Genomic DNA, 26,469 nt, shown 5'->3' on the forward strand with positions numbered 1-26,469 from the left:
GGACCAGGCCTGCAGGGGAGGGCAGTTAGAGGTGACCAGGCCTGCAGGGGAGGGCAGTTGGGGGGGACCCAGGCCTACAGGGGAGAGCAGTTGGGGGGTTCCAGGCCTGCAGGGGAGGGCAGTTAGGGGTGACCAGCCTGCAGGGGAGGGCAGTTGGGGGGGACCCAGGCCTGCAGGGGAGAGCAGTTGGGGGGTTCCAGGCCTGCAGGGGAGGGCAGTTAGGGGTGACCAGGCCTGCAGGGGAGGGCAGTTGGGGGGGACCCAGACCTGCAGGGGAGAGCAGTTGGGGGGGACCAGGCCTGCAGGGGAGGGCAGTTAGGGGTGACCAGGCCTGCAGAGGAGGGCAGTTAGGGATGCTCAGGCCTGCAAGGGAGGGCAGTTAGGGGAAAACAGGCTGGCAGGGGAGCAGTTAGGCATCAATCAGGCTGGCAGGGGAGTGGTTAGGGGGTGATCAGGCTGGCAGGCAGAAGCGGTTAAGGGCAATCAGGAAGGCAGGCAGGCAAGCAGTTGGGAGCCAGCAGTCCTGCATTGCACCCTCTCCACCGGGATCGGGCTTAAACAGGTAGTCAGACATCCCTTGAGCGGTGCCAGATTGGAGAGGGTGCAGGCTGGGCTGAGGGACACCCCCCCATGCACGAATTTTGTGCACCGGGCCTCTAGTAAACTATAAAGAAAAACGAGGAATTGCCACGGCTGGCGGCTGGCATTGCTCAGTGGTTGTAGTGTCGGCCTTTATATCAAAGAGTCACGGGCAGATTCCTGGTCAAGGGCACATACCTGGACAGGAGTTTGAATCCCCTGTCCCCCAACCCCTGTGACAACCAGTCCAAGTGTCTCTCTCTCTTCCTCCCTCCCTTCCACCCTCTCTAAAAATCAATGGAAAAAATATCCTCGGGTGAGTTTTAACAAAAACAAAAAAGATTTTTTAAAAAGTGGTAGTGCCTTTATATTAGTTAAATTGTACCTTTACGCCCTACTTTCCTAATGTAAATGTTTTAAAATAAAGACTAAGGGAAAACAAGTACAAGCCTATATTTTCCAGTGTGATCTCAAGTACACAGATTTCTGCATTCGTGGAGTGGGGGAGAGGGTGTGTGGGGGAGGGTGGATCAATAATTGCTTTCTCTGGTTAGCAAAATATAAAGGAATTTATATTGTCTTCTTTATAAATTTTGTATTTTTCAAAATTTTTAATAATCAGCCAGTATTTGAAAATAAGAATACGAGCAAAACCACCAACTGCCCAGTTCTGGCTCTTCAAGTTATATCCCTGCACATAGTACAAAGGAAGAGACATTTCTCTCCTCCCCGCAGGAGAGAAATAGGGAGGGAGGAAGGGCCACACAATTGAAATCAAAACAAGGAACCACCACAGGGCTGGTCATCTGTGCCAGTGATAAGGCCTTTGGGAGCTCAGCTGATGAAAACCAGTAAAGACACTTCCTAGATTACCCCAGAACTCAGACAACTCTGCCTGCCCTCTGATTCAAGACCTGGAAAATGAGCCAGCAGCTGTGTAAGTAGAAAGCAGTATTATTTGATTCAATAATAACTATCACTTTTTAACTCATTATTGTCATAATATCACATTGGAACATTATATGCATTAATCCAATCATAATTGCTCACAAAAATTCTGTAAGGTGAATATATATTTCACACTGATATTTTACTGATATGCCAGGGCTTGAAAGAGGTGGAATGACTTGCCCAGATGTCAGAATCCAAAGTCAGTGACTTTTATCACTCCACCACAATTTACATGTATTTGTGCACATGTTGTAGACTTTTCTCATCTACTGTTTTACACTCACAACAATCGTGTAAAATAGCTCAGAGTAGCTGTGCAATTTGCCCAAGGACATGCAGCTAGTAAGAAGCTATATTCTTTAATGTTAATTTATTTCTTTTTTCTTCTTGAGGGACAAAATTTTTTTCCTACACCCCGACTAAATGCCAATGCTTCTATGTCCTCCCATACATGCAGATTTTACATTTAGGTAACACACCTAGTTATTACCTCCTGCAAGAAGGACAGAGATGTTGAATATGACACAGAAGTTAAAAAAAAAAAGAAAGAAAGAAAAGAAAAAGTTAACCCCCTTAATAACATGCAGTGAGCAGTCAGATACAATTCAGATATCGCTTTCTCATCACCCCCCACCCTTTGTTTTTGCAAGAGATAAGGTTAAGATAGAAGACAGGTTTCATATTCTGTGGCATTTTGGTTGTAACTATGGGATGATTTGCTTATCAACCTCAGCTCCCAGTTTTCCAGGATCCCCCTCTGGTTTTCACTCTGCCCTAAGGGCGTTAACCTTTCAGCTGCGTAAAGGAGTGAACATTCCAGGATCGCCTCCAGCCCACCTCAGTCTCCCCACCCCTGGAGCCTCAGAAGGCTCTCCGGGAGTGAAGGCTTTCTCACCCCTGCCGTGGAAGGTGGGCCATTTCTTTGGCAGAAGGGAGAGGGCAGTGGAATTTCCTTTGAGAAGGATGGGTATGCAAAATGCAAGGAGGAGGAGGAGGAAGCGGAGAGGAGAGTGAGTCAGAGGAGAAGAGAGTGAGTCAGAGGAGAAAAGCTGCGGGGCTTGGCTAACAGTGAGCCTCTAGAGCAGTGGGGAAGCTTAAGCCATTAACCAGGTAAGAAGTTTTTTCTGTATACACCTCCAAAGCAGGGCCGTTATCCCAGGGCCAAGGAGTGGGTATCAGGTCACCGGGACGGCTAAACTGGGAGGTCAGTGATAACATAAAGGGAGGGTGGCTGACGAAGACTCACCTGGAGAATCACCCAGAGAAAACGCAAGCTCCAGCCAGTAGCTCCTCCATCCACATGGCTCCATCCCTAAGAGGGTCTGAAAGAGCCTAGAATGCCAGCAGGGCTGTTTTGATGTGTATTTGTAGCCAGTCCCCTGAAGCATCTAACTTGTTCAGATCCTGCTTCGGAACTCAGGTCTCTGTACTTCCTGCCGCTTCGCTGTGCAGGTGCTGGGAAATGGCAGACCAGAGGTGCAGGGAGCCTCAGGTTTTCCCTAACTAAGGTGAAGGGTAGTGTGATAATTGAACATTCTGGGACCTGGAACCCAAAATACCTGAGTTCTGGTTCTGGCAAGGCTATTTTCACCACTAAATCAATTAATCAAAGTTCAGTTTGCTTATTCTAAAAAAATGGGGGTGTGGACCACCACTGTCCTATACAGTCGTACCTCAGACATTTCGGGTTCTGTTCCAGATCACAGCAATCAAGCGGGTCTCACAATAGAGCAAGCTGTAATCTCTTTACTGGTGGAGGTCTTGCCTTCAATTTTTAAAAGATGCAGTATCTGTCCCTGGCTGGTGTTACTAAGTAGTTAGAGCATTAGCCCACACACTGAAGGATCGCAGGTTTGATTCCAGGTCAAGAGCACATACCTAGATTGCAGGTTGGATCCCTGCTCAGATCCCAGGGTCGAGGCATGTACAGGGGGTAGGGGGGAAGGACACAAACAATTCACATGTCTCACATAGACGTTTCTCTTTCTCTCTCTCTTCCTCTCTCCCCCTCCCTCCCTCCTTTCCACTATCTCTAAAAATTGATGGGGAAAAAATATTCTTGGGTGAGGATTAACAACAACAATTAAAAATCACAGTATTTGTGACATGCAATAAAGTGCAATAAAATGAGGTATGTCTGCATATCTCATTGGATTATTGTTATATCCGTGGCTAAAAGAGCTTTCAAAGTTGTGGAGCACCATACACATGGAAAATAAGACTACGTTATGAGATCAGCACATCAGCCAAGGTAGAAGAGATCTCTTATCTTATACAGCCTTGGACAAGTCTGGAACTTCTAACTGGAGTTGAAATACTTTTATATGTGCAAAATAAAAATATCTGGCCTTCGTCTTTCTTACCAACCAGGTCAATGAGGGCACTTTAAGCAGTAAAAAATGCTTTACAAATGTTCATTAGTTTGTTCATTCATTCATTCATTCATTCATTCATTCAACAGATGTTTCTTGAGCACCTTCTATGCGCCAGGCACTGTTTTTGGCACTAGAGACATAGCAATGGCAAGGACCCAGGTCCCATCTTCCTGGTCCTTTCCGTCTAGTTACAGTCTCTTACCATATGGACACCTTGTGCCCGGGTGCTATCTCCACAGGTTTCCCAAGCCTACAGCTGTACGTGTGGGTGTTGGTTTCCTCAACCCAGCTCTGCTCTATTTGTTCTCTCTCTTCTCTATTTGTGCAAATATCTTCTGCCATCTATAACTCCTGGTTGGAGAAGCATAATCTCACTGGGGAATCTAAGTTAGGAATGTGCCAGGGGCTGGAATACAGGGCTCAAAAACTGATATCTGTCTGTTTTTCTCTCAGATTTATTTTGTTTCTAAAAGGCTACATGGTACCGATTTGGGGGACATCTATAATTCAGCCCTCTGTAATCAGGCTGCTCAATGGGGTCGCCAATCTGGTGCCTCACGATCCCTGTGCCTGACATAGTCACCACCCCTATGTCAAGATCCTGAAGTTCTCATGACTCTTCAATGACGGAGTGTCTTTTGTGTGCCAACATGATACTACTTGCCCATCATTGGGGCAACATGTTTTTAAATTATTTTTTGGGGGTGGGGCAGTGATGATGGGATATGCTGAGGGTTTTTTCCTCTTTTACTAACAGAGCTGGTTACAGCAAGGGAAGTGTTCTGAGTACTCTGTTGCTCTGCAAAGGGGCTTTTATTTCTTATTAATAAATGTTTCTTAACATAATGTTCATTTCCCCCTAGTTTTAATTAATACATGTTCAGTGTAGTTAACTATGTTTTTGGAGTGAGGTTAACTGTGCCATATTGGATTGAACCTATGCCTCTGATGTATATATTAATATCTTGCTTCATGCAATTAAGACAGTATTGGTTCTGTGCTCTATACTCAATGGAATCACCCAAATTTTAGTAACTGGTACTAAAGAGACATTCGTGTGCATTTTAGAAAAGGACAAGTTTCTGTCTTTGATGCATATTGTTCAGTTATCTGCTTTGTAGTAACTGCTTCTTCCCACAGTCAACTATTTATTTACTCAACAAGTATTTATTGAGCCCTAATCACTTGTAAGTTTTATGTACCTGTAAATAACATGAGGCATAAACTTTACCCTTAAGTTACAAACACCAGGGGGGAAGACATTCATCTACAGCTGTTTACTATAGAGTGAGAGGTGGATGCTAATGGAAAGTTTGGGGAACAACTAAATCTTAAAGGAAGGGAGATAACTTTCAGGGAGAAAGCAGCTATGTGGGCAATCTTGAGGGAGGAGTCGTCTTGCAAATGTATCGGGGCTTCTACATAACAGGGCAAGTTGGGAAGAACTGAAAGTAAAGTCCGGAGCCTATGGTACCAAAAGGAGGGGAGTGACAGGTAACCCAAGATCAGATTATGAAGGACCCTGGGTACAAGACAGGGATTTTGACTTAATCCTGTACGGGTTGGAAAGTGTGGGGAGGAAAAATAATTTTTCCTTCTACACTTTTAAATTCTAGCTGAACTAATAATCAAATTAACATGAGAGAGATTAACAGGAGAAAATGACCACATTTTCATAGGGGGTTCCATGAGCATATGAGGCCCAAAGACAGATCCGGCAGTTAAGGCTTATATGCCATCTTGAGCTAAGGAGAAGGGAGCTGGAGGGGTTGTGGTTAGGACTTCAAAAGGCAGGACGGTAATTCACATAAAGATGGAAAAGCACACAACAAGCGCTGGCAAGGATGTGCAGAAAAGGGAGCACTAGTACACTGCTGGTGGGAATGCAGACTGGCGCAGCCACTATGAAAAACAGTATGGAGTTTCCTCAAAAAATAAAAAATGGAACTTCCATTTGACCCAGTGATCCCACTTCTGGGACTATATCCCAAGAAATCAGAAACACCAATCAGAAAGAATATATGCACCACTATGTTCATAGCAGCATTACTTACAATAGCTAAGATTTGGAAACAGCCCAGGTGCCCATCAGCAGATGAATGGATAAAAAAAGCTGTGGGACATTTACACTATGGAATGCTATGCAGCTGTAAAAAAGAGGGCTCTCTTACCCTTTGGGACAGCATGGATGAATCTGAAAAATATTATGCTAAATGAAATAAGCCAATCTGAGAAAGACAAATATCACATGATCTCACTTATTTGTGGAATCTAATGAGCAGAATGAATTGAACAACAAAATAAGGCCCAAAGCATGGAGGTAAGGAACAGACTGACATACCTCTATGTGGGGTTGGGGGGACCAGAAGAGATAAACCAATGAACTTATATACTTACATGCATAGCCCATGGACACTGGCAATGAATACCTCGGGGGTGGGAGGGTGAGGGTGGATAGGGGCTGGGAGGAAAGTGAGAAAGGGGGGTGGGGGGATGGGAAATCTCTGTAATACTATCAACAATAAAAATATATTTAAAAAATTAAAAAAGGAATGAAATCCTGACAACATGTATGAACCTTGAGAACATTATGCTAAGCAAATAAGCCAGTTGAAAAAAGACAAACACAGTTGACTCTTGAAATGGAATTGAACTGCACAGGTCCAATTATACGCATGGGTGTGTGTGTTTTTTAAATAAATACAGCTCTATAAAAAAAAAAAGATGGAAAAGCAAACATTTAGTACGTAAGTGTTTGCTGGGACATCTTTAACAATGGGACACAGAGAGGACTTTGATCATACTTAGTTTAAAGCAAACTATAGCTATCTGTCAATAAGAGGCTCCTGGCCGGAGCAGGTCTTCTAGCTAAATGATTCTATTCAGTTAGGGAAAAGGCTAAAAGTTCTTTCTGAGTCTCTGTTTCTTTAAAAAAAATAACTAACTTAAAATAATCAAGATTCCAAAAGGCATAAATAATTTGGGGTGGTAAACTCTGTTTCCTCCCAAAAGTTGTTGAAGGATTTTAAGGAGGGGAGTGACCGATTTGCCCTTTAAAAGGGTAGTTTTGGGCAGCAGTGGCTGATGGGGAGAGCTGAGGAACAGAAGAGAGAGGCTGCTTACTGGCAAAGCCAGGCTAGAGATGAGCAGACTTAGGATTCGGACAACAGGGATTCAACCATGCAACTGAACAGCCAGAAAAGAACACGTGGGAAGGTGGAGCAGGGACTCTGAGATGGAGGCAGTCACAGACTTCCTAAAAATGCTTATCAACGCCAAGGACTACAGAGGAGATGAGTGCAGAACAATCGGGGAAAGGTAGTGGCTAGGTTAGAAGAGATTGCTGGTTCCCTTTTCTTCAGGAGCCACATCATCTTGCTTCCCCCAGGGTCTCAAGAATGTCCCTCTCCCCTGGCCAGGTGACTCAGTGGGTTGGAGTGTCGTCAGTACACCAAAGGCTGAGGGTTCAATTCCTGGTCAGGGCACATACCCAGGTTGCAGGTTGATCCTGGTCAGGTGGCAACTGACCAATGTTTCTCTCTTACATCGATGTTTCTCTCTGACCCCCTGCATCTCTCTCTCTCAAATCTATAAAAAAAATATCCCCCAGTTAAAAAAAAAAAAAAAAAAAAGAACGTCCATCTCTACCACTTATTCCAATTTCTGCAGAGATGAGCTTTGCCCAAGATGCACCTTAAAGCATTCCCTAGCAGTTGTGGTCAGCCTGTCATATTGCCTAGATCCAGGATGTGCCTCGATCCCAGAGAAAAGAGATGGAACTCCCTGACAAAAGCATACTTTCTTTCTGGCCAGGGAAAGTGCCCGTGGAAAGAAAAAACAGAGAAAGAAGTCAAAGGGTTTCCATGGGAATTCCTGAGAAGCAAGAATGTCTAACTTCTGAGGACAACTGGGGACAGAGTCAGAAGGCCCTGCTCCAGCTCTGGAAGAGAAGGGGCAAGAGGCCAGGAGCCATGGCCCGCAAGGAGGGCTTAGAGCTATGGAGCCCACTCAGGACACCGAGTTGGCTCAAAGCTGGGGTTATGGGGAGGAAAGGGGTAACCTTGAAAAGTTTACTTGTCTAATCCCAAGGAAAGGTTAGCCTTTTCCTGAATTGATGATAGGCCCTGCTTATAAAATTCTATCCCCGTTTCCTTATAATTGTGCACAGGTCAAGTTTTTCTCTTCTTCACTTCCCTCTCTTTTGCTCCATTGTTTCCTATCTTTGTTCCAAACTTTTCCTCATGCTCACATTGCCTTTGGGAGAACATCTCTTGCTAAAGTTACCTCTTCAGTCTTTGAGGGGTAGGAGCATTATCAATAACGGCCTAGTTTCTAATCATTTCCACTTGGGCTCAAGTTGAAAAGAACTAGGAGCACATCTTCGCTGTTCCTGTTCTAACCGTAAGGGCCAAGGCAGGGATTACCACTCACTGGCGTTTCCCTCGCACATAGCAAAGCACTTTTTGGGCACCAAGGAGAGATGATCCTCGCTGGCTCCTTCTGGCACATGTGGAGGAAACGCATTGTTGTAATGAATGATAGAGAGGGGTTTCTGTGCCACCGACATACAAGGTTTGGCTTGGGTCATTGCACACTTCCAGAAGGTTCAGGGGACTTCCATCGGAAGCCCATGAACTGGCCAAGAACGCTCTACTATAAACTCCAAATGTCACCTCTGTGGCTGTCCAATTCTTCCTCGGAACTCCACTCCCTAGAATCGCTGGAACTCCAGACCTACAGCATGGCTTATGACCAGTATGAAGGCTTTATGAGCAATAGATATCAAAGATACTTATATCTATACTCTGACTTGGCAATTTTGTTGCTGGGGAATTAGCTTACATACATGAGTAATGATGTGTGAATATAAAGGTCATTATTGAGGTTTTTGAAATGGCAAATAACCCAAAAGTCCATCAATGAGGAAACTGGTTAAATAAATTGTGATATATCCACACAATAGTATTCTATTCTATTCTGGTGATAAAAAAGAATGAGGAAACACTTTACATATGGCCATGAAAGCTCTCCAAGACATATTGTTAAGCTAAAAAAGTGAGGTGTAGCGAGGGTGGATTAACATGCTATTTTTTGCATTATAAAGAAGGAAAAATGAAGAACACACATACATTTGAATTTTCTTATGTATGCAAAAAAAGCAACTGAAAGGACATAATAAATGAACTCAGTTGCTATCTGGGAGCAAGTTTGGAAATGGGCAGATGGAGGACAGGTGTAGGAAGTAGACTTTTCACTGACGGATGACAACACACCAGCTAATAGGTAAATATTAGCTGTTAGTAAATAGAGAAGAGGCTACTGCTTCAAAACAGATAAACGTTTTAGGTGTTCTTTCCCCCAGAACAATACTGTGGCCTCTTTAAAAAGTATGTCTTTACCTGTGTTTACAAATAGCTCTAGAAGTTTTCTAATTTATGACTAGGCCTCCTCCACAGACACAACTCCTTGTCACAGGATTTCCCCTTGCCTACCGTGCAATATGTGACAGACCCGAGTGACAGGCAAGGCTGTGGGCTGGCAAGTACTCCCCTTATTTCCTTTCTATCTGAAGAATCTTAGGAAGCCTTCTTTTAATTCTGAATCTGTGGACTTAATGTCCATAATAATGATACTTTTTTTGAATACTGTTTTGTTTACTTGATTGTGGGTTTTTTTTAATTTTTCAATTACAGTTGACATTCAGTATGATTTTATTTTTATTTCTGGTGTACAGCAGCATAGTGCTTTGACATTTATATAATTCATGAAGTGATCCCCCAATATTTAATGATATTTTTAAAAACAATTTGAACCATGTGACTATTACCTAGTAAAAACTTTTTTTTTAATTGTGATAAAACCTGTCACCGGGAAAATAGCAACCCTGAATCCAGCTCCAGTTACTGTCTAGAAATATATTTTCTCTTCTTTATTAAAGCTTGAAGGAAGAACTTCTGGGTTATATAGTGATAGGCAAATTAGCACCTTGCTACTATCAATATTTTATCCTTTGTGAAATAAGCTATTTTAGCTCTTTCTTAAAATACTGATTTTTAGAGAGATAGAAAGGGAGAGGGAGAAAGAGAAACATCAATGTGAGAGCAGAACATCGATCGGCTACCTCCTGCATGCCCCGCACCAGGGATCAAGCCTGCATCCCTGGCATGCACCCTGACTGGCAATCAAACCAGCAACCTTTTGATGACTCCCAACCAACTGAGCCACACCAGCCAAGGCTGTCTTATCTCTTAATAATTATTTATGTCAATAAGTCACCCAAAATGATCCAGAATCATCTTAACCCCTGAAGAGGGTTAAGATCTCCCTTGGAATAGTATTCTAGCATGATGCTGAGAACCATGGTCTTTGCACACAAAGCGAGCCCTGACTGTGACAGGACTAGCTCAGGATTCCCACCTGAGCCTTAGAAAGAATCACAAAGTGAAATTCGCTTCTCTAAATATTTAACACTAGCAACCCAGTGCACAAAATTCATGCACTCAGGGGTGGGTGAGTCCTCAGCCCAGTCTGCACCCTCTCATAGTCTGGGAGCCCTCGGAAGCCATCAGTCGGGCATCTTTAATGCTGCCACAGAGATGGAAGAGGCTCCCGCCACCGCCATGAGCCTGGCTTCTGGCTCAGCAGCGCTCTCCCTATGGTAGTACACTGACCACCAAAGGGAAGCTCCTGCATTGAGTGTCTGCCCCCTGGTGGTCAGTGTGTGTCATAGCAACCTGTCATTCTGCTGTTTGGTCGATTTGCATATTACCCTTTTATTATATAGGATCTAACAACTAGCAAATCAATCTAATATATTTATTCTGTCAGACAAAGTTAGTTTACTTTTACCTACCAGAACATTTTTTTAATAATAAATATCGTAAATTCTTGATGAGATAGCATTCCCTAGGGTTGCCCAATACACAGCGTGCCCAACCATACTGGGCAGCCAGCCGTGAGTAGGTTGTATCAAGTGATCCAGCATCCCCCAAGCAGCAGCACAGTCCCTAACAGGCCACAGTATCATGACTGCACCTCAGGTTGGCTCGCCACACTTTACAGAGTTGGCTGTAATGAGACAATTCTACCTAAGTAGCTTCCGATAATTTATTACCTACACATAATGTGAGGTCAGCACTGGGTCAGCTCCCCATGTTCCTAGTCCAGCCGTGGGCAAACTACGGCCCGAGGGCCGAATCCGGCCCGTTCGGCTATTCTATCCGGCCCGCGGAGCCGAAAGAGCGGAGGGTTCTCTTGCTCTCCCCTCCGCTCCTTTACTTTGAATTTATATTAGTTCACACAAACACTCCATCCATGCTTTTGTTCCGGCCCTCCGGTCCAGTTTAAGAACCCATTGTGGCCCTCGAGTCAAAAAGTTTGCCCACCCCTGTCCTAGTCCCACAGGATGAGATCAATCAGGGGGACCACGTGACACTGAGGCGATAACTCCAAACTAAAGCCAAGCAGCTTTGCAGCTTGCAGCCGTAACCTTCAGGGGACTGAGAGTCCTGTGCTTCATTGAGCTAAAGAAAGGTAATGTGGCAATCTCAAGAAAAGAGGGTGGGTGATGGCCTCGTGGTAGTTCTTCATAAGCCAGCTTATCTTCCTTAGTTCCTGAAGAAATCATAGGGCTTTCAACCACAACTTGGGCCAGACTGCAGTTAAGCTTTGCCTAGTGGCCTGAGTGAAGACATGCATGTCACCAGGGTGCCAGGGTGGAGCTGTTCCCTACAGTGATGAAATATGGCAGAGTTTAGAAATTTTTCATAGCACAATGGACAAGGAAGACAAGGAGAGAGGAGGTAAAGAGCTTAAAATAAACAGAACTTATTGACACACTAATTGCAAGAGACAGGAATTGATTCTGAGGAGGATTTGTGCAATTGGTTGCAAGAAGGCTCCAGCTCTCTGCATTGCTCACTGGTGGGGGTCGGGGAGAAGGTGGCCTTGGCTGAGGAGGGAAGAGAAGGCAAACACGAAAACAACAGCCCAACACAGCCCCTTTGCTTGTTCCTTAAAGGTCTTCCACTTCAGCACTATGGTACTGCCCCCCAAAATGAGGCTACTGCTGTTGTTCCTGATTTCCCAGATGGCCATCTTCATTCTGTACATCCATTTGTACAACCACAACTTAAACTCCCTGTCTACGAGGGAGGAGCCCAAGCCCGTGCATGTACTGGTCCTGACTTCCTGGCGCTCTGGCTCTTCTTTTGTGGGGCAGCTTTTTGGACAGCACCCAGATGTCTTCTACCTGATGGAGCCTGCCTGGCACGTCTGGATGACCTTCACACAAAGCACCTCCAGGAACCTGCATATGGCGGTGCGGGATCTGATACGGTCCATCTTTCTGTGTGACATGAGCGTCTTTGATGCCTACATGAAACCTGGTCCCCGAATACAGTCCAGCCTCTTCCAGTGGGAAACCAGCCGGGCTCTGTGTTCCCCGCCTGCCTGCAATGCCTTCCCAAGGGATACCATCATACCGGCAGCTCACTGCAAGATCCTATGCAGCAAACAGCCCTTTGAGATGGTGGAGAAGGCCTGCCACAACTACAGCCATGTGGTGCTCAAGGAGGTGCGCTTCTTCAACCTGCAGGTGCTCTACCCACTGCTGAGGGACCCTTCCCTCAATCTGCACATTGTGCACCTGGTTCGGGACCCCCGGGCGGTGTTCCATTCCAGAGAACGCACCACAGAAGAACTCATGACTGACAGCCAAATTGTGATGAGACAGGAGCAGCAGAACCTCAAGGAGGATGACAAACCCTACTATGTGATGCAGGTTATCTGTCAAAGCCAGATGGAGATCTATAAGGCTGTGCAGACCTTGCCCAAAGCACTCAAGCAGCGCTACCTGCTCGTGCGCTATGAGGACATAGTCCAGAACCCCCTGGCCCAGACTGCCCAAATGTATGAATATGCAGGGTTGAAATTCTTGCCACACCTCCAGGCCTGGGTACACAACATCACTCGAGGCAAGGGCACAGGTAGCCACTCCTTCAAAACAGATTCCAGGGATGCCCTCAGTATCTCCCAGGCCTGGCGCCGGTCCTTGCCTTATGAAAAGGTTTCTCGACTTCAGAAAGTCTGTGGTGATACCATGAACTTGCTGGGCTACCGCCTCGTCAGATCTGAGCAAGAGCAGAGAAACCTGTCGCTGGGTCTTCTGTCTACCTGGACCTCTTGAGGAGGCTCCGGCCCCAATGGCACCAGCCTCAGCCACGTTAACTGAAGGCTGCTTATGTCTGAACCTTGCTTATGTCTCTGCTGGTATACATGTGAGCTCAAGCTGTGCCCACACATGCTCAAGCCAAGAAAGCTTTATAGCTCTATTCAGGTCTAGAAAAGAGACTCAGTAACTGTGTATGTGTGGCACATTCCACCACTGGAGAAGGAATACTGCCATCTCTCCTTAGCCTTCCTATCTGTGTGTACCTCAGAGACTTTGTGGCTGGGGTCCAATTTGGTACCACACAGTATCAGTGGAGTAAGTCCATTAACTTCTCTGTCCATATCTTGCCCAATGGGAAAGGGGAGAGACAGGAAATGGGTCTTCCAGTAAAGAGCCCATCAGTCCATTCCACAGGGATGTGAACTCTGAGCTCTTACAGACTTCCCAGTGGATTCAAAAAGAGAGTGAGGAACAGGATTGGACACTTACCCATGAGGTTGGACATCAGTTATCCGTTTTCACAAATATGAAACAAAATCTCTGCACAACAGAGCAAGCTCTTAAGTTTATGGGGTGGCTGGACCTGATTTTCATGTCATTTCTCCTCAGTGTTTTCCTAATACATAGAAGATTTTCACCTGGGAAGCTACCATCTATTAACATTAAAATTCCAAAATAAGATTCTGTTTGGAATGTCCTCTTTTATTTTTCTAATTTTCTTAACAGTAAATGCTCCTTAGAGGATCCCAACCTAAGAGCATAATCATCTCCATAGATATTTTTTCTCTTGTTATTATCTACTAGAGGCCTGGTGCACAACATCCGTGCGCTGGTGGGGGGGGGGGGGGTCTCTCAGCCCGGCCTGCGCCCTCTCGCAGTCCAGGACCCCTCGGAGGATGTCCACCTTCCTGCTAAGCTGGCAGTGGGACATCCCCGGAGGGGTCCTTAGCACTGCCGGGGAGGTGGGAGAGGCTCCCGCCACCGCCGCTGGGCTCGCCAGCCTTGGCTGAGCACCGCTTCCCCTGTGGGAGCACACTGACCACCAGGGGGCAGCTCTTGCATTGAGCATCTGCCCCCTGGTGGTCAGTGTGCATCATAGCGACTCGTCATTCCACTCTTCAGTCGATTTGCATATTAGCCTTTTATTATATAGGATCACCCACACATAGAAAAGTTACCAAGATGTCCAGTGTCAGATGATAAAGTAAGTCTAAACTGATCAATACTAATTGATACATTGCCCTCTTAAGAATTTGTAGAAAGTAGACAACCAGCAACCAAGCCCTTTCTTTCTTGTGTGAGGCATAAGTTGTAATGATACTATATGCATCACTCTAGAGTGTGGGCAATGAATTTTTTTAATCTGATCCCTCAGCCAGAGGACCTCAGTCCCAGTATGACTGGTGATACTGAGTCCTTCCTGGTCACCTTTCCTAACAGGAAAAGTTGTTTCTCTCAGTCTTTGCGACATTCCTCAGATCTAGCTGTGTATCAGAATCATCTGTTGAAAATGCATTTAACAGATTAAATTGGAATCTCCCAGGACAGGGGATGGGATATATATATATATAAAACAAATGACCAGGTGACTCTTCCATGGCCAGCCTGGCAATGGGCACCAGCACTGTTGGCCTTCTTGCTCCAAGACAGGTGACTTTTCATGGCATGCCAAGTGTCTATACCATTTACTCCTGATATTGCTGCTGTCCTCCGGTTGGAAGGCATTGGAAGAAGGTCTAAATCTATCTGGAACTCCATGGACCTCTGAGTCCTAATTTTTAAAATATTTCATTTTGTCCAAACTTGAAAGGTAACATCATTTCATCTTTCCTTATGATTCTACGTGCTTAAATAACTACCTCTGCCAGCTGGGTCTTTGAAGTTAATTTATATAGGGCTTTAAAGGATTGAATTTATTCTAACATCCAAATCCAAGCCACTCTAGGCACACCTCAAGAACATAAGACAGTGTAGCTGTAGCATAAAGCCATGCTATATAACCTCTTTAAAAACCGGACCCAGTGTTGAGCAAGACTTAGTGAGCACTTAGTCTCCTGTCCATGTGCTCAGGTGGCTGACAATGGAATTCAGTGAGGAAGGTGGCAGCACACCAACTGTGGATATGGGGAGTTTGGGGAGCTGAGAACCTGTGACGAGCCTAGAAGATGGTGTTCTGCTAAACATCGTTCCTAATTTGGAGACATCTGTTCGATCCCTAAATCCAAGCAACCAAAAGGCATCTGTTTGCCTCCTCAGTCTATGTAGCTGCATGGGATCTGAGGATGTTTAAACACAGATGAGGGGGAATTTTATCTAAATTTCTCAGGGCTAGTATGCAAGTTTGGGGAATGAGCTCTCTCGTGTCTAGATCAAACAAAGTGGATTGAACTGCCTCATTTCAGGTCAGCAATTGATGTTTTTTTTTGTTTTTGTTTTTTTAAAGAAGGAACTAAGTTCATCTTTTTTTTAAAAAATATATTTTATTGATATTTTACAGAGAGGAAGGGAGAAGGATAGAGAGCTAGAAACATCGATGAGAGAGAAACATCGATCAGCTGCCTCCTGCACACCTCCCACTGGGGATGTGCCTGCAACCAAGGTACATGCCCTTGACCGGAATCGAACCCAGGACCCTTCAGTCCGCAGGCTGACGCTCTATCCACTGAGCCAAACCAGTTTTGGCAGCAATTGATGTTTTTATGAAAACCATACTGGACACCTACCCTAAGCCCTCCATTTTAGGAAAGAAGTCAAAACATTTTAGATCAGTGGTTCTCAACCTTTCTAATGCCGCAACCCTTTACTACAGTTCCTCATGTTGTGGTGACCCCCAACCATAAAATTATTTTCATTGCTACTTCATAACTGTAATTTTGCTACTGTTAATGAATCGTAATGTAAATATCTGTGTTTTCCGATAGTCTTAGGCTCTACAGCAGCAGTTCTCAACCTGTGGGTCGTGACCGCTAGCAGGGTCGCCTAAGACCATCGGAAAACACAGATATTTACTGTATTAAAAAATTTTAATACAGTTTATAATTTACTATGTGATTTAAACTAAATATAAATTAATTTTACAGACTATGTATATTATCATGACTTCTATTGAATTACTTTCACAGACCAGCAAAGCAAAATTTAAAATGAATATATGTGAGTAACAAAGGCCAGATAACAATATATCTCTGATACACATTAGCTTAGGATTCCCAATAACCTGTAGAGGGTTTTGCCCCTCTTCTGCACAAATGTTCCCGGTCATTAAGAGAAAGGTTACTTTTTAAATGCAGTATTGAGGGGAAAGTAATGATAAATAACCAGAGTAAGGAGATTTGAATATAGCATTTCCGTTAAAGGGTGTCTTCATTAATTTCATACATCAAATGGGCATCTACTATATGCCAAGATATGTGCTACATGCTATGGATACAGCAGCAAACCACAGGCAAAGCCCCTCCTTTCATGCAGCTTATATTTCAGTTGAGGAGTGGTAGAACAAGCAATAAACATATGATTACATGTGTTACAAGGAATAACAGATTAGGATAAGGAGCTAGGGGTGAAGAACAGTAATGTTATAAAGAGGGTGATAAAGAACGTTATTACTGAGAAAGTGATATTTGAGCATGGACTCTTGTGCAGCAGACATCTGGAGCAAAGTGCCCCATTAAATGCCAATGTCAATATGGACAGAAACAATAAGGGTCTAGTGCAGTAGTTGGCAAACTCATTAGTCAACAGAGCCAAATATCAACAGTACAACGATTGAAATTTCTTTTGAGAGCCGAAAACCGACTTCTGCGCATGGGCCACGAAGTTTCAATCGCACTGCACGTGCGCGCCTGCACGTGGTATTTTGTGGAAGAGCCACACTCAAGGGGCCAAAGAGCCGCATGTGGCTCGCGAGCCGCAGTTTGCCGACTACTGGTCTAGTGAGAACCTGTCATGTGCTTGGTACTATGCTGAATTTGTACAGAATGAAGAAGTACAGATGTTACAGGAAGGACAGTATGACAGAAGGGGTATGAGCTCTTGAGCACATGGGCTCTGGAACTACACTGCCCAGGTGACTCTTATTATCAGCTGGGGGAGCTCAGGCAAGTCCCTTAACATCTCCACATCTCAGATAGTTCAGCTGTAGGGTGGGTATAATAATGGCAGTACAGAGCGCACTTAGCAAGTGTCTGGCACACACACAGGCACTCACTAAATGTCAGCTGTGAACATCATGCTAACACCTGGTCTTGGCTCTCAAGCACTGTCTTCCATCATTTCTGGTAACATCCTCATTAAGGTGATGCTGAACAGTAGATCACGAGCCCTTTATGGCATTGCTGATCATACTGATAGTGATTAGAACCTTTCTAATGCCGAGACCCTTTAATACAGTTCCTCATGTTGTGGTGACCCCCAACCATAAAATTATTTTCATTGCTACCTCATAACTCTAATTTTCTAATCACTATCAGTATGATCAGCAATGCCATAAAGGGCTCGTGATCTACTGTTCAGCATCACCTTAATGAGGATGTTACCAGAAATGATGGAAGACAGTCCTTGAGAGCCAAGACCAGGTGTTAGCATATTCACAGCTGACATTTAGTGAGTGCCTGCGTGTGTGCCAGACACTTGCTAAGTGCGCTCTGTACTGCCATTATTTCCGTTGCTACTTCATAATTGTAATTTTGCTACTGTTATGAATCGTAATGTAAATATCTGTGTTTTCCGATGGTCTTAAGCTCTACAGCAGCGGTTCTCAACCTGTGGGTCATGACCCACAGGTTGAGAACTGCTAGCAGGGTCGCCTAAGACCATGGGAAAACACAGATATTTACATTACAATTCATAACAGTAGCAAATTACAGTTATGAAGTAGCAATGAAAATAATTTTATGGTTGGGGGTCACCACAACATGAGGAACTGTATTAAAGGGTCTCTTATGGTTGGGGGTCACCACAACATGAGGAACTGTATTTAAAGGGGCATTAGAAAGGTTGAGAACCACTGGATTAGGAGATCGATAACTTCCTGATCTTCTAGTTTCTCTACAGCGGTAGTTCTAACTGGAGGCAATCCCTCCCCCCACCCGCACCCCTGCCCCAAGGGACATTTGGCAATGTCTGGAGACATTTTTGGTTGTCACAACTTGGGGCTGGGGTAGCAGTGTTCCTGGCATCTAGTGAGGAGGAGTCAGGAATGTTGCTAAACCTCCCTCAACGCATAGAAAAGCTCCCTCCCCCACAAAGAATGCTCTGGTCCACAATGTCAACAGTGCAGTTGTTGATAAACCCTACTTAAATCAGAGAATAATACATGAAGGATGAAGAGCTGATGATTCAAATAGATTTCTCTTCCATCCTCATTCAATCACATTCAGTCTCACTCAAATAGCACACTACCAGACAAGTGTCCTGACTGGGGAGATGCCACACCCAGGGTTCTTTTGGTCCCCACTCAAGTCATCTCAAAGAGAGTGGCAGAGTAGACATTATAAAAACACAGAGCAGGCTGATCGACGTGGCTCAGTGGTTGAGTGTTGAACCAGGGGGTCATGATTCCACAACTGGTCAGAACACATGCCCGGGTTGCGGGCTGGATCCCCAGAAGGTGGTGTGCAGGAGGCAGCCAATCAATGATTCTCTCTCATCATTGATATTTCTGTCTCTCTCTCCCTCCCCTTTCCTTTCTGAAATCAATAAAAATATTTTTTTTTAAAAAAAGAATGAGGTACATTTCAGGAGAACATTTGGGATTCATTGATTGAATCCCAAATCAATGTAGATTTAAATGGCTAACTACAGATCATGTAAATGTGCTGAATGAAAGGAATAAAGGCTCCTGTAAAGATAAGGTGAATGGAGGAAACTCTTGATTATAACCCATCAGAAACCAAACTATAATACCTTAACATATGCCACACACACACACACACACACACACACACACACACACACACAGCATTCTGGATGCAATTAAGCTTGAAAAAGTTGGCTATTCTAAATTTAACTGGGTTAAGACCTTCAGAACTTTAAATATGTTCTTGTGCATATTAAGAATAGAGTATATAGCAGTGCCCCCAAACTTCTTGGACTAAGGACTTTTTTTTTTTTTTATCAATATACCTAGTAACATCTGTTAGGAGAATGCTTTGAAAAAGACAGGTTTGAGAAATGCTAAATTGTTTCCAGCAATCATAACCCCAAAGACCCCAACATTGGTTTCTCTTAGCTTTCTCCCAAGCCCAAGCAGGCAAACACCGAATGGAGAAAAATCACACAAAGGCAGATTACTTTACAAGGAATTTATGACCACCTACATCAGTTTACGATCACTTCAACAGTCATCTGCAACCCCTTCCCCTTCTCCACAAGAACCTTCCCCAACCATCTTCAGACCACATACCTTCCCTTCCTTCCCAGAGAAAAGAAAAGCCATCAGACATAGACTTCTCAACTCTTCAATGTAAGCATCTAAACCTCCCTTACCATTCTGTCATCCCTCCTATATTGTGCTACAATATTGATGTTCTAGCTCTTATTTAAGGCCAGTCTCTCCATCAGAGCTTTGGATTACATCCCCTCTCACCTTTCCAAGAACTACACATTTTTATTATTCACTCCCTCTCTTCTGAATTCAACTTCTCTCCAAAGGACTCCCGCATTTTAACTTACTCAATTCTTTTTCTTCTTGGGGAAAAAACAACCTCTCCGTCACCCCCATATCTTTATCCAACTACTAGCCTCTCTCTCTCTTCACCTTCACAGCCCAACTGCTCTGAAGAGTTGTCTCTCTTCATTAGCTTTGTTTCCTCACCTTCTACTTCCTCCTCAACCCACTCCTCTGGATCCCGCCCTCCTTTTCAAACAGCTCTAGCTAGCAATAAAAATTAAATTTCATATTGCTCATTCACTCAGTGGTCATTTGCCATTTTTCATTTCACCTGAGCCCAACCATGTACACATCTGGATCTTAGGTCGTGCTATTTCTCCCACCTGGAATACCCTATTCTGACCCACTCCAATTTCTCTGGCTTGTTTTTTTCTGACCCCTCAGTTCTCAACAAAAACACCTCCTCTGGGAGTTTTTTCTGGTTTTATCCTTAAGCCTCTCTTGAGTGCCATTGTACAGGCTTTCTACTATCATAAAAACGATCACGCTGTAATAAATCCCTCCAATATACATATTCTTTGAGCTCTTTGAGGGCAGACACTGTCTTATTCACTCTGGTATAACCAATGCCTAGCACGATTTCTAGCATATAGTAGGCACTCAATAAATACTTTTTTAATGAGTGTAACTTGATCTCATCTGTATTATTTGTAAAGGTCTCATTCATTATGTTACACTTAGACAAAAAGCCAATCACAGAATCTTCTATTATGAGAAACACAGTGACATGTTTTAAGACTCAAATAAGAAAGAACTGACATTTAAAAGTTTCCTGTTTGAGAGAAAGAAGGGAAGTTGAATCTTAAAGCCAACAGCTCAGAAGTGCTGGGTTGAGTGGGGTGGCAGGTGGGAAGGGGGAATAAAGTAGGGATTCAAAAATTAAGTTGACCTATATTTCTAACAGTGATATTATCATGGCAAGAGAAACTGCAAATTATGCTGTATTTCTGAAGTTCACAGGGTACAGCATATGAACTAATTAAGTGCCACCTGGAAGCATTTGGCAAATATTTGCTTACTGATTGCCTTCCAATTGGTTCTTAGCCAAATTTCCAAGCAGAGCGTTTCCAGCTTGCCTCTCCACCATCATGTTGGCAAAGTATGGTTAAAGGAATGGCTTGGGGCAGTGGTCGGCAAACTCATTAGTCAACAGAGCCAAATATCAACAGTACAACGATTGAAATTTGTTTTGAGAGCCACATTTTTTAAACTTAAACTTCTTCTAACGCCACTTCTTCAAAATAGACTCGCCCAGGCCGTAGTATTTTGTGGAAGAGCCACACTCAAGGGGCCAAAGAGCCGAATGTGGCTTGCGAGCCGTGGTTTGCCGACCACTGGCTTGGGGGAATAGAGTCATCTTTGATTCTTCATTTTCTTTCACTTTCCACATCTCATTCATCAGCAATTCCTATCAGTTTGACTTCCAAAATATACCCTAAATCAGACTGCCTCTCACCATCTCCAATGCTACAATGTGCACCCAAACCAACCTCAACTATCACTGGAACTACTGATGAAGCCTCCTAATTGCTCTCTTGTCTCTTCTTGCCCTGTCCTTATAGTTCACCTTCCACTAACTAACACAGTGACCTATCTAAAGGGTAAGTTAGATGCCAATTCTCTGCCTATAGTCCTCCAGTAAATAGCCCAGGTGACTGTCAACTGGAGACTGGATAAACAAATTGGTAAATTGATACCATGTCATACCATCCTATCTAATAAAGAGGGAATATGCTAATTGACCATCACTCCATCACAAAGATGGCTGCACCCACAGCTGAGGCCAAGTTCCCATAAGGAGCCTTAATGAGCAATCAGCAGGGACCTGAGGCTACGCCCTTCCCCACCCCCATGGGGCTTGACAGGGGACCTCAGGCCACGCCCCCCACCAGGTGGGGCTTGACAGGGGACTTCAGGCTGCACCCCCCACCCCGGCACCAGGCCGGGGGACCTCAGACCGCACCCCGCGCTTGGTGGGGATTGACAGGGGACCTCAGGCCGTGTCCCCCGCCCCAGCACTGGGCCAGGGAACCTAAGGCTGCGCCCACCTGCCTGGCTGGGCTTGACAGGGGACCTCAGGCCATACCTCCCATCCAGTGGGGCTTGATGGGGGACCTGAGGCTATGCTCCCCTCCCAGTGCTGGGCGAGGGACCTGTGGCTGTGCCCTCCTGCCTGGCAGAGCTTGACAAGGGACCTCAAGCAATGCCCCCCACCCAGTGGGGCTTGACAGGGGATCTCAGGCCATGTCCCCCACCTGGTGGGGCTTGATGGAGGACCTCAAGGCATGTCCCCCGCCCCAGTCTGGACTGGGGGACCTCAGGCCACACCCCCCGTCCTGGCGCTGGGCCAGGGGACCTGAGGCTATGCCCCCTGCCCAGCAGGGCTTGACAAGGGTGGGACTGGCCGGGTCTGGATCTAGCCCAATGGGGGGGTGGGTGGCCGGGTCTGGGTCTCACGTGATTTTGAGGTGCATGTGGGTGGGCGGGGACTTGACTCTGGGTCCCATGGTGTGCGCCAGACTCTCGACAGGAGGAAGGTTTTCATAAACATTTTACTAATTTTCTTTCATCTCTGACACTTCTATTATAGAGAAAGGGCAAATAGCAATATTAAATTATTTCCTCTAATTAATCCCCTTTTAATGTGCACTAATTTCATGCACCGGGTCACTAGTTCAGCAATAAAAAGAACGAACAGATTCCTCCAACATGGATACCTCTCAAAAGTATTAGGGTAAGTAAAAGTTTAACAGGAAAGAGTTTTATACTCTATGGTTTCTTTTATATACAGTTCTAGAACAGGAACGACTAACCTGGTGAGGGAAAATCATAACAGTAGTTGCCTCTGGGGGAAATGGTGGTGAGAGACTGGAGAAGAGAAACGAGGGAACTCTGTGAGGTGATGGAAATGTTTCATATCCTGATAGCAGTTTGGTTTGTCTAGGTGCATGAATTTGTCAGAACTCAGCGGCTGTACTTAAGATTTATATATTTCATTGTATATAAATATTACCTCAAAAATTCAAACAAATATTGAATTCTACTTCATAAGTTATAGAAATGTCGAACCACTATACTATACACCTGAAACTAATATGATATTGAATGCTAATTGCAATTGAAAACAATATTGAATTCTAATTAATGACACATATGCTAGAAATTTAGGCGTTACTGATATCTATAACTTACTTTGCAATGCATCCAAAAATACATCAGAGTGAATGATAGCTGCACAGACATATAATAAAATAACTATACTAAAATGTTAATGGTAGAATACTGGTAAGGAGAATATGGGTATCCATTGTGAAAACCTTTCAGTTTTGCTGTTTAAAAATTTCCATACTAAAATTATGGGGGAAATGAAAACCTCTAAGGTGACCACACTCTTACAATAGCAGTGTCATCTGACACTCCCTGCTGAAAGAAACATTTAACTAGAGAAAATTATGAAAAGCAACCAGTTAAAAGTCTCTGGATATTGTCCTAAGAATATACAGCAAACAGAGAATCATTTATTCAAGAAAATTTAGTAAATTTTAAAAAATACATTTTTATTTATTTGAGAGAGAGGAAGGGAAAGGGAGATAGAAACATCAATGATGAGAATAACTGACCAGGGGAGAGAGGCTCTTCCTTTCCATCTGGCCGCAGCCATCAGGTAAACCAAGATGGGCGCTTACAAGTACATCCAGGAGCTATGGAGGAAGAAGCAGTCTGATGTAATGCGCTTCCTTCTCAGGGTGCGCTGCTGGCAGTACCGCCAGCTCTCTGTGCTCCACAGGGCCCCCCCACCCCACCCGGCCTGACAAAGCGCGCAGGCTGGGCTACAAGGCCAAGCAAGGTTATGTCATATATCGGATTCGTGTGCACCGTGGTGGCCGCAAGCTCCCTGTTCCTAAGGATGTGACCTACGGCAAGCCTGTCCATCACGGCGTTAACCAGTTAAAGTTTGCTCGAAGTCTTCAATCTGTTGCCAAAGGGCGAGCTGGATGCCACTGTGGGGCTCTGAGAGTCCTGAATTCTTACTGGGTTGGTGAGATTCCACGTACAAATTCTTTGAGGTTATCCTCATTGATCCATTCCATAAAGCTATCAGAAGAAATCCTGACACCCAATGGATTACCAAACCAGTCCACAAGCACAGGGAGATGCGAGGGCTGACATCTGCGGGCCGCAAGAGCCGTGGCCTTGGGAAGGGCCACAAGTTCCAAAACACTATTGGTGGTTCTCACCGTGCAGCTTGGAGAAGGCGCAATACTCTCCAGCTCCACCGTTACCGCTAATATAAGTAACATTTGTAAAATTCTTACCTAATAAACAATTTAGGACAACAAAAAAAAAGAATAACTGACCAGCTGCCTCCTGCATGCCCCATACTGGGGATCAAGCCAGCAACCAGGGCATGTGCCCCGACTGGAATTGAACTCTGACCTCCTGGTTCATGGGTCGACACTCAACCACTGAGCCACACAAACTGGGCAGTAAATATTGATAAGAATAGTAAGAGTTTGTGGGAGTTGAGCCATCACCTGACCCCATCTCCTAACTCTATGTGACAGAAGCTTTACTCCAGGCAGGTGCCAAGAAGATAGGGCTCCCTCCCCGCTCAGCTCCTAGTTTAGGATTATGGTTTTACTTGGGGGTGGTGGGGGAGGCAGATGGCCAGCACATCAGCTCTTTCTCAGGCAGGGGACTGGATTGGGACTTCCTTCCAAAGCCAAATTTCCATCTGTAGGGCACAAGCATTACCTGGGCACAGAAAGCTGAGAATGTTGGGTCCCAATTGCCTCCACCTCAGTTCACTCATAGGTACCATGCTAATTTTAAGAGTGATTTTTCTAAGCCCTGTTGTCATTGAGTGCTAATTAAGGTTCAGGGGAAGAAGAAATAGAAAGTGGGGAAAGAGGAAAGGAGAAGAGAGAGAAAAAGGAAAGATGGTAAAGATCACAATGTGGAAAACTAGGGTCTGTTTTAATTCTTTTTTTTTAAATCCTCACCAGAGGATCCCATCCCCGCCCCTGCCCCCCACAGCCCCCACCATCACTGCTTTTCAGAGACAGTGTGGAAGGGAGGGAGGGGGTAGGGAAAGTAAGAAACATTGATATGAAGGAGACATATCAATTAGTTTCCTTCCGTAAGAGCCCTAAATGGGGCCAGGGATTGAACCCACAACCTTTTGGTGCACAGGCTGATGCTCTAACCACGGAGAAACACCAGCTAGGGCTGTTTTAAGTCTTTTACAATTCTTTGTAACATCTTTCAGTGCCTGAAACTGTCTTAGTTATTTGTGTGCATGTTTGTTTTCTGTCTCCCCTACTGCTAGGATATTTCTGTCTTGTTTGTCCCCATAGAAGATGCTCAGTAAATATGTGATGCAAATCCCACACCAATATGATAAATCCACGAACAAATTATTTGAAACTTTCCAACCATTCCTCCCATTTCTCATGACCACAAATAATCCCTCCCTCACCTAGTCTAGTCTCCATCACCTGGGTGCTTATTAAGACTACAAATTCTTAGGCCACACCTGCAGAGACTGGTCTGTCTCTGCTTTTTAACTACACATCTGCCTGCCTTTAGAAACAAGTATTTTGAAAAGGGTAAGAAGAAAGTCTGTGTGACAGACTGGGGAATGCTTCCAGGCATCAAACAAGACACTAGGATTGTTGATTATATAGGAGAAATTGGAACAAACACACAGCAACTTTTTGGGGGGTTCAACTTGTTAATTCCAGTTTGCTTTTCTCCTTCCCAGATGTGGAGTGGAATAACTGGGCTTGGAAACTGCTAGAGATTAGAATCAAAGACTCAACAAATGTAAGTGCTGGAAGGGACTTCAGGCTTTACTTAACTTGTTTCCTTCTTACCATCTACATCCAAAATATCAAGATTTCACCTTCCATGAACACTATGCTATTCAAAGCATTTTCTGCAGGCCAGCAGCATCAGCCTTACCTAGAAGCTTGTTGGGAAAATGCGGAACTTCAGCCCCCATTCCAGAGCTGTGAAATCAGAATTTACAATTTCATATGACACCCCCCCCAGGTGATTTGTGTGCAGTTTGAGAAGCACTAGAGCAATTTCTGGACATACTGAACCACTACCTACTATCTCCAAAAATGTGCATTGGCCATTAGCACTTACCTGCCAAACTGGACCAGCAGAATGAGAACTCCTAAGGGAACTGTTTTCCCAAATGGCAGCTGTAGAATTCATGGACCTGTGCATTAGGAAGAAGAAAAGAAGCGTAAAAAGATAAAACTCCAAAGCCATTTCAAAGCTTTGAATATGATTCGGTTTTTAGTAACATTAAGACATTATCTTCAATTTCATTAGGTGTTATGGTGATGGAAAGGAAGGAAAGAAGGAAAGAAAGAAGGAAAGAGAAAAGTCCCTATTTGTTAATGATGAACCATATTAAAGTATTTATGTATGAATTCATATGCTATCTTGGATTTGCTTTAAAATGCACCAGAAAAATAAAAAGTGGGGGCTGGGGGCGGGGGGCGGAGAAAACAAATTGGTGAAATGGTGATAATTTTTGGAACTGAGTAATGAATACGTTGAGATTCATTATAATACCCTCCCTACTTTTATGAAAAATTTCATAGTAAGACTTTTTTTTAAGTAGTCTCAGTTTAGTGATAACCACCAGTCCTACCAAGAGGCACTTGTGGTGGGAAAGTGTAGTGAGGAATGTTGTGTATTTGCCC

The 26,469-nt window shown here is 44.4% G+C and overlaps 1 protein-coding gene and 1 pseudogene across 2 annotated transcripts; both read left to right on the top strand.

Moving 5' to 3' along the window:
- The first annotated feature begins 2,547 nt into the window (after nt 1-2,547).
- On the top strand, nt 2,548-13,749 carry CHST4 (carbohydrate sulfotransferase 4). Its single transcript, XM_080644486.1, has 2 exons — nt 2,548-2,640; nt 11,926-13,749. Exon 2 carries the CDS (start codon nt 11,944-11,946, stop codon nt 13,090-13,092), a length of 1,149 nt encoding a protein of 382 aa, XP_080500612.1. The 5' UTR covers nt 2,548-2,640; nt 11,926-11,943; the 3' UTR covers nt 13,093-13,749.
- Nucleotides 13,750-23,421: 9,672 nt separating this feature from the next.
- LOC308235833 (large ribosomal subunit protein eL15-like) lies at nt 23,422-24,036 on the top strand (annotated as a pseudogene). The gene has a single exon. The product of its transcript is annotated as a large ribosomal subunit protein eL15-like (transcript).
- The last annotated feature ends 2,433 nt before the right edge of the window (nt 24,037-26,469 follow it).

The sequence above is a fragment of the Plecotus auritus genome (genome assembly GCF_963455305.1).
Source record: "Plecotus auritus genome assembly, chromosome: 10".
Lineage (NCBI taxonomy): Eukaryota > Metazoa > Chordata > Mammalia > Chiroptera > Vespertilionidae > Plecotus > Plecotus auritus.

Excerpts from the sequence above, each read along its gene's own strand:
- CHST4 (XM_080644486.1), top strand. The coding sequence starts at position 11,944 with ATGGTACTGCCCCCCAAAATGAGGCTACTGCTGTTGTTCCTGATTTCC.